This window comes from Pyrgilauda ruficollis, unplaced genomic scaffold, assembly GCF_017590135.1.
Source record: "Pyrgilauda ruficollis isolate IOZ18807 unplaced genomic scaffold, ASM1759013v1 scaffold519, whole genome shotgun sequence".
NCBI lineage: Eukaryota > Metazoa > Chordata > Aves > Passeriformes > Passeridae > Pyrgilauda > Pyrgilauda ruficollis.
In genome coordinates this window covers 35038-43216 of record NW_024526811.1, presented here as the reverse complement: position 1 = coordinate 43216, position 8179 = coordinate 35038, and the positions used below count along the sequence as shown (strand labels likewise).

Sequence of the window (8179 nt, the reverse complement as noted above, 5' to 3'; positions counted from 1 at the left end):
ACCAAAATCACCCAAAATCCAACAAAACCCACCCAAAGTTCAACAAAATTCCCCCAAAATCTGACAAAATCCACACAAAATCCAACAAAATTCACCCAAAATACACCCAAAATTCAACAAAATTCACCCAAAATCTGATAAAATTCACCCAAAATCCAACAAGATTCATACAAAATCCTACAAAATTCACCCCAAATCCACCTGGCTGCAGTAGCGGCCGTAGAGGAGGAACCTGGGTGGACACCAAAATCACCCAAAATCCAACAAAATCCACCCAAAGTTCAACAAAATTCACCCAAAATCTGACAAAATTAATCCAAAATCCAACAAAATTCACCCAAAATCTGATAAAATTCACCCAAAATCCAACAAGATTCATACAAAATCCTACAAAATTCACCCCAAATCCACCTGGCTGCAGTAGCGGCCGTAGAGGAGGAACCTGGGGTGGACACCAAAATCCACCCAAAATCTGCCAAAATTCACCCAAAGTTCAACAAAATTCACCCAAAATCTGACAAAATTAATCCAAAATCCAACAAAATTCACCCAAAATTCACCCTAAATCCACCCAAAATCCTCCTGGCTGCAGTAGCGGCCATAGAGGAGGAACCTTAGGTGGACACCAAAATCACCCAAAATCCACCCAAAATCTGATAAAATTCACGCAAAATTCACTCAAAATTCACCCAAAATCCACCAAAATTCACCCAAAAATAAAAAAACTCAAGGAAAATCACCCCAAATCCACCCAAATCCCCCAATCCCCTCCCTCAGGGGCATCCAAATCCCTTCCCCAAATCCCCTCAGGACCCTCCCCTGCCAAGACCACCCAAATTCCCCCACAAGATCCCCCAAATTATCCTCAGAACCCCCAAACCCCCCAGATCCCCCCAAAGGGGGGACTGGGAAAGCTGGGAGGGCACTGGAAGCACTGGGAAGGGGCACTGGGAGCACTGGGAGGGCTCAGGAGGGTGACTGGGAGCACTGGGATGAGGCACTGGGAGCACTGGGAGCACTGGGAGCACTGGGATGGGTTACTGGGAGCACCGGGATGGGTTACTGGGAGCGCTGGGGGGTACTGGGAGTGCTGGGGAGGGGATGACCCCATGTCCCCGTGTCACTGTCACCTCCACATTACTGCTGTCACTGGTGTCACTGATGTCACTGGTCAGTGTCCCCATTGTCACTGTCACCTCCACGTTGATGAAGATGCTCTCCATGTCCCCATGTCCCTGTGTCCCCTGTCCCCATGTCCTCATGTCCCTCTGTCACTGTCACCTCCACATTGATGAAGACGCTCTCCATGTCCCCGTGTCCCGGTGTCCCCTGTCCCCTGTCCCTGTGTCACTGTCCCCCTGTCACTGTCCCCTCCACATTGATGAAGACGCTCTCCATGTCCCCGTGTCCCCTGTCCCCTGTCCCCTGTGCCCTGTGCCCGTGTCACTGTCACCTCCACGTTGATGAAGATGCTCTCCATGTCCCGGGCGCTCAGGAAGTGCCGCAGTGGCCGCAGGAAGTGCTGGGGACATCGGGGGACACCGGGTGACACCGGGGGACACCGCGCCTTACTGGGAGCACTGGGAGGCCCCGTACCCAATGTCCCCAACACCCCCAGTGTCCCCAATGTCCCCAGTGTCCCCAGCTGGCAGATGGACTCCAGGGTCTCCATGTACCCAATGTCCCCAATGTCCCCAGTGTCCCCAAGTGTCCCCGCTGTCCCCACCTGGCAGATGGACTCCAGGGTCTCCGTGTACCTCTCCTCCGTCTGCCGCAGCTCCTGGAGGCAGCAGAGCCGCCGGTCCACCCCTCCCTTCTGTGGGGACATGGGGACACAGGGGACAATCAGAGGGGACAATCATCTCCACCCCCACTTCTGTGGGGACAAGGGGACAGTCAGAGGGGACAATCAGAGGGGACAATCAGCTCCACCCCCCCTTCTGTGGGGACAAGGGGACACAGGGGACAATCAGAGGGGACAATCAGAGGGGACAATCAGGAACACCCCCGTCTGTGGGGACAGACAGGACAATCACGGTGATGGCCGGGGGGGACACACAGGTGTCCATGGAGGTGACGCAGGTGTGTCTGGAGGGTGGTCCCAGGTGCTCCATGTCCCCATCAGCCTCCACATTGATGAAGACGCTCTCCATGTCCCCGTGTCCCGTGTTTTTGGGAAGGTTCCAGGTGTTTTTGGGGACTCCCAGGTGTTTTTTGGAAGGTTCCAGGTGTTTTGGGGGACTCCCAGGTGTTCCTGGAGGTTCCCAGGTGGTTTTGGAGACTCCCAGGTGTTTTTGGGAAGGGCCCAGGTGTTTTTGGGAAGGTTCCAGGTGTTTTTGGGGACTCCCAGGTGTTTTTTGGAGGTTCCCACGTGGTTTTGGGGACTCCCAGATGGTTTTGGGGTGGTTCCAGGTGTTTTTGGAGGTTCCTGGGTGGTTTTGGGAAGGTCCCACGTGGTTTTGGGGGTTCCCAGGTTGTTTTGGTGTGGTTACAGGTGTTTTTTGGGGACTCCCAGCTGTTTTGGAGGTTCCCAGGTTTTTTGGGGGGTGCCCCAGGTAGTTTTGGGGTGCCCCAGGTGATTTTGGGAGTTCTCAGGTATTTTTGGGGTGTCCCAGGTGTTTTTTGGGGTTCGCAGGTGGTTTTGGGGGTTCTCAGGTGGTTTTGGGGTGTCCCAGGTGTTTTTGGGGTGGTTCCAAGTGTTTTGGATTCACCCAGATCTTTGGGGGTTCCCAGGTGTTTTTTGGGGTTTCCCAGGTGTTTCTGGGTGTTCCCAGCTGCTTTTGGGGACTCCCAGGTATTTTTGAGGGTTCCCAGCTGTTTTTTGGAGATTTCCAGGTGTTTTTGGGCATTCCCAGCTCTTTTGGGAGGTTCCCAGCTGGTTTTGGGTGTTTCCAGCTGTTTTTTGGGGTTCCCGGCTGGTTTTTGGAAGGTCCCAGGTATTTTTGGGCATTCCCAGATATTTTTGGGGGGTCTCAGCTGTTTTTGGGGGTTCCCAGCTGTTTTTTTGGGGGGGGTCACACCCACCGTGGCCGGGGGGGGCTCGACCCTCATCAGGTCCTCGTAGACGTCATCGCCGTCGTCCCCTTCGGCCTCCACGCAGTCGTAGAGGTCATCGTCCTCCTCGGCCGTGTCACTGCGGGCGTGGTGACACTTGGGGACACTTGGGGACCCCCCCCCCCCGGAGCCCCCCAAAATCCCTCGGGGTCCCCTGATTGTCCCCAGATCCCTCGGGGGTCCTTTAATGTCCCCAAAGACCCCCAGTACCACCCACAGAGCCATTAATGTCCCCCCAAAATCCATCAGTGTCCCCAAATGTCCCTTATTGTCCCCAATGTCACCCAATGCCCCCAAATGTCCCTTATTGTCCCCAATGCCACCCCCAATGACCCCAGACCCCCCCCAGTGGCCCGCAGTAGCCCCCACGCACTCGATGAGGTCGGAGAGGCCGCTGTAAATGTCATCGTCCCCAACGCTGTCCTCGGACGGGAATGGCCTGGGGGGACACAGCCGGACACTGCTGACCCTTGGGGAACTGGACACTGGGACTGGACACCTGGACTGGACACCGGGACTGGACACTGCTGACCCTTGGGGAACTGGACACTGGGACTGGACACCAGGACTGGACACCACTGAACCTTGGGGACTGGCCACCAGGGACTGGACAGCAGTGTCCCTCAAGGACTGGACACCAGGACTGGACACCACTGAACCTTGGGGACTGGCCACCAGGGACTGGACAGCGGAGACCCTCAGGGACTGGACTCCAGGGACTGGACAGCAGTGTCCCTCAAGGACTGGACACCAGGACTGGACACCACTGAACCTTGGGGACTGGCCACCAGGGACTGGACAGCGGAGACCCTCAGGGACTGGACTCCAGGGACTGGACAGCAGTGTCCCTCAAGGACTGGACACCAGGACTGGACACCACTGAACCTTGGGGACTGGCCACCAGGGACTGGACAGCGGAGACCCTCAGGGACTGGACTCCAGGGACTGGACAGCAGTGTCCCTCAAGGACTGGACACCAGGACTGGACACCACTGAACCTTGGGGACTGGCCACCAGGGACTGGACAGCGGAGACCCTCAGGGACTGGACTCCAGGGACTGGACAGCAGTGTCCCTCAAGGACTGGACACCAGGACTGGACACCACTGAACCTTGGGGACTGGCCACCAGGGACTGGACAGCGGAGACCCTCAGGGACTGGACTCCAGGGACTGGACAGCAGTGGCCCTCAGGGACTGGACACCAGGGACTGGACACCACTGAACCTTGGGGACTGGACACCAGGGACTGGACAGCGGTGACCCTCTGGGACTGGACACCAGGACTGGACACTGGGGTCCCTCAGAGAGGGGACTGGACACCTGGACCCTCAGGGATGGACACCTGAACCCTGTCCACTCACGTGAATCCTTTGCTCTGCGCGATGGGGGTCCAGGAGAGCGTTGAGAGCGTCTCAATCACCTGGGGACACAGAGGTGACATCGGGGGCATGAAGGGTGACCCGGACCCCTGGGTCCCACCCCCCTAGGACAGCTGGACCCCTGACCCCACCTTCCCAAAGTCCTGGACATCGAAGAGGTCGAAGGCGCCGAAGAGCCGGTGCTTGGGGAGCCCGAATTTGTCAGCGCAGGCGGTCAGGAAGGTGCGGATGTTCCTCAGGCACAGGAACTGTGGTGGCACCAGTGTCACCAGTGTCACCATCACCAGTGTCACCCCTGTCATCACTGGCACGCCCCATTGTCACCATCAAAATCAGTGCCTTCGTCTCTCCATGGTTGTGATCATGGTGGTGACAGTGGCACTGCCAGCATCTCTGTCACCAACGCTATCATTGTCAACCCCGTCAACATTGCCTCCATCATTGTCGTTGTCATTGTCACCCCAATGCCACGATTGTCCCTGTCCTTGTCACCCACTTGGTGCCATCACCATCACCATGATTGTCACCACCACCAGCATTGTCATTGTCACCCCCATCACCATCATCACTGTTGTCACCAATGGTGGCAGTGGCACAGCCATCGTCTCTGTCACCAACGTTGTCATTGTCATTGTCATCCCAACGTCATTGTGGTGGCACCAGTGTTCACCCACTTGGCGCCATCACCATCACCATGATTGTCACCACCACCAGCATTGTCATTGTCACCCCCATCAACATCAACACTGTTGTCACCAATGGTGACAGTGGCTATCATCTATCTCTGTCACCAACGCTGTCATTGTCACCCTTGTCCTTGTCATCCCCTCGGCACCATCATTGCTAAGATTGTCACCACCGGCACCGTTGTCCCTGTCCCTGTCACATCCTTGGCACCATGGCCACCGTTGTCACCGTCATTGTCACCATCATCACAGTGTCACTGCCCTTGCTGTCACCAGCCCTGTCATTGTCACCATCAATGTCCCCACCATCATCATCCTCATTGTCCCATCATCATCATCATCACTCCAGGTCACACCATTCTTGTCATTGTCACCATCAATGTCACCATCACCAACAACCCCAATGTCACCATCATTGTCACCCTCATTGTCCCCATCATGGCCACCACCCTCATCAGCACCCATCATTGTCACCCTCAATGTCACCATCATTGTCACCACCCTCATCAACACCCATCATTGTCACCCTCAATGCCACCATCATTGTCACCACCCTCATCAACACCCATCATTGTCACCCTCAATGTCACCATCATTGTCACCACCAATGTCCCCATCATCATCCCCCTTGCCCCCATCATCGCCACCACCCTCACCCACACCCACCATTGTCACCATCAATGTCCCCATCATGGCCACCACCCTCATCAACACCCATCTTTGTCACCATCAATGTCACCATCATTGTCACCATCAATGTCCCCATCATGGCCACCACCCTCATCCACACCCATCTTTGTCCCCATCATCATCATCCTCATTGTTCCCACCACCCTCATCCTCACCCGTCATTGTCACCACCAACGTCCCCATCCCCATTGTCCCCATCACTCACCACTGTCACCATGAATGTCCCCATCCCCATTGTCCCCATCACCCATCATTGTCACCATCAACGTCCCCATCCCCATTGTCCCCATCACCCACCACTGTCACTGTCATTGTCACACCCCTCGTGTCCCTCCCTGACCCTGTCCCCACCTCGTGTCTCACCTGTGACATCTGTGGCCGGGGACAGATGTCCCGGGGTGGCACGGCGCGGGGCAGGAGGGCGTTGAGGAGGTGGCACAGCAGGACCCCGTCGCGCAGCGCCTGCGCCAGGTCCCACACCTGTCCCCCGGGGCTGCTGGCCCGGTGTCCCGCGGGCAGGACGCGCGCGGCCACCAGCCAGTGCGCACATTGGCGCCACACCTCCATGGGGACACGGGGACGAGACGGTGGAGGTGGCTCCTGGTGGGGTGAATTCTGGGGAGGTGGCTCCCGGTGGGGTGAATTCCTGGGGAGGTGGGTCCTGGTGGGGTGAATTCTGGGGAGGTGGGTCCCGGTGGAATGGATGTCAATGGAGCCGGGTCCCGGCAGGATTAACTTCTGTGGAGGTGGGTCCTGGCAGGATGAATTTCTGGGAAGGAGCCGATGGAGGTGGGTCCTGGTGGGATGAACTTAAATGGAGCAACTGGTGGAGGTGGGTCCTGGCAGGATGAACTTCAGTGGAGGTGGGTCCCGGCAGGATGAATTTCTGCAGAGGAGTCGATAGAAGAGGGTCCAATCATCAACTTCTGGCCAGGAGCTGATGGAGATGGGATCCCGGTGGAGATGGGATCCTGATGGATATGGGATCCTGGTGGAGATGGGATCCCAATGGAGGTGAGATCCTGGTGGAGGTGAGATCCTGGTGGAGATGAGATCCCAAAGGAGGTGAGATCCCAGGAGAGGTGAGATCCCAGGAGAGGTGAGATCCTGGTGGAGATGAGATCCCAAAGGAGGTGAGATCCTGGTGGAGGTGAGATCCTGGTGGAGATGGGATCCTGGTGGAGATGGGATCCCAATGTCACCACTCCTGTCCAGAGCAGCACCAGGTGAGGCCCTGCCTTGTGCGGCCTTGGCAGGACCTCACATCCAGCGAGGAGCCACTGGATGACCCCTGGATGACCCCTGGACAAACCTCAGCACCTCCAAACGCTTCTGGGGCACCTCCCACGGCGCGGGAGGTCCCTTCCCCCCAGGAAAGGGAGGAACCGGAGGCGCTGGGGCCCCGTGGGGCCACCACCGGTGACGAGTGACAAATGTCGGTCCCCGTCCCACCGCCACGTCCGGATGATCCTGAGGGGCTCCTTCTCCTGCTTCCCCCGCGGCTGGAGGAGGTCCGGTGGCCTGGTGGACCTCCTGGCGTGGTCAGCGCTGGTGGCCCGGCCTGGAGGGTGGCAGGAGTGTCACACGCCTGCGCCCCGGAGGTGACACAGGGGACGACAGAGGTGGCGCGCCTGCGCCCCGGAGGTGCCGTGAGGAACAACGGGAACTGGGCCCGGGGTGGTGGCTCCTGGGTGACTTCCTGTCACGGTGGTGGCACCAGGGAGGAGCTGCCACCACGGCGGTGGTGGTGACAAGGGGACAATCGGGGGACATGGGATACGGGGGAGGATCTGGGCTTCTGGGGCTTGGAGATGGGACAAGGTCACAGGAGGGTCCTGGTGGCCTGGACATGGTGGCCCAAGGGGTCCAGGTGGCCCAGGGGGTCCAGGAGGGTGTCCAGGACCTTTCAGGGGTCTCAGGATGGACCCAGGTGTCCAGGTCCTACCAGGGGTCCAGGAGGTCACCCAGGACCCATCAGGGGTCACCCAGGTGTGCAGATCCAGGTGTCCAGGTCCTACCAGGGGTTCTGGAGGTGACCCAGATCCTTTCAGGGGTCTCAGGATGGACCCAGTTGTCCAGGTCTAGGTGGACCCCAAGTGTCCAGGTCCCACCAGGGGTCCAGGAGGTCACCCAGGTCCTTTCAGGAGTCTCAGGATGGACCCAGGTGTCCAGGTCCTACCAGGGGTCACCCAGGTGTGCAGATCCAGGTGTCCAGGTCCTACCAGGGCTCCAGGAGGTCACCCAGGTCCTTTCAGGTGTCACCAGGGTGACCCAGCTGCCCATGACCTATTTGGGGGAGGGTCTCAAGGACAGCCCTCCCCACCCCCCAGCCCAGCACTGCGCCCCGCTGTCCCCTGGTGTCCCCCCAC

At 58.1% G+C, this 8179-nt stretch overlaps 2 protein-coding genes across 2 annotated transcripts in view; one reads left to right on the top strand and one right to left on the bottom strand.

Moving 5' to 3' along the window:
- Positions 1-1453: 1453 nt before the first annotated feature.
- On the bottom strand, positions 1454-7299 carry LOC121360560 (proto-oncogene vav-like; the record flags this gene model as incomplete). The annotated part of the gene is made up of 8 exons (XM_041480467.1): positions 7123-7299; positions 6174-6968; positions 4566-4682; positions 4417-4475; positions 3428-3493; positions 3025-3133; positions 1727-1816; positions 1454-1522 (listed from the first exon to the last, which is right to left on the bottom strand). Coding segments are annotated over exons 2-8 (714 nt in total), but the record flags the coding sequence as incomplete, so codon positions are not given.
- C3 (complement C3) overlaps positions 6594-8179 on the top strand; it is a gene marked incomplete at its 3' end in the record, with an annotated part of 35386 nt that continues 33800 nt past the window's right edge. The window contains exons 1-3 of the mRNA XM_041480468.1: positions 6594-6599; positions 7067-7229; positions 7286-7454. Coding sequence (XP_041336402.1) covers positions 6594-6599; positions 7067-7229; positions 7286-7454 — 338 coding nt within the window. The remainder of the gene's footprint in view (positions 6600-7066; positions 7230-7285; positions 7455-8179) is intronic.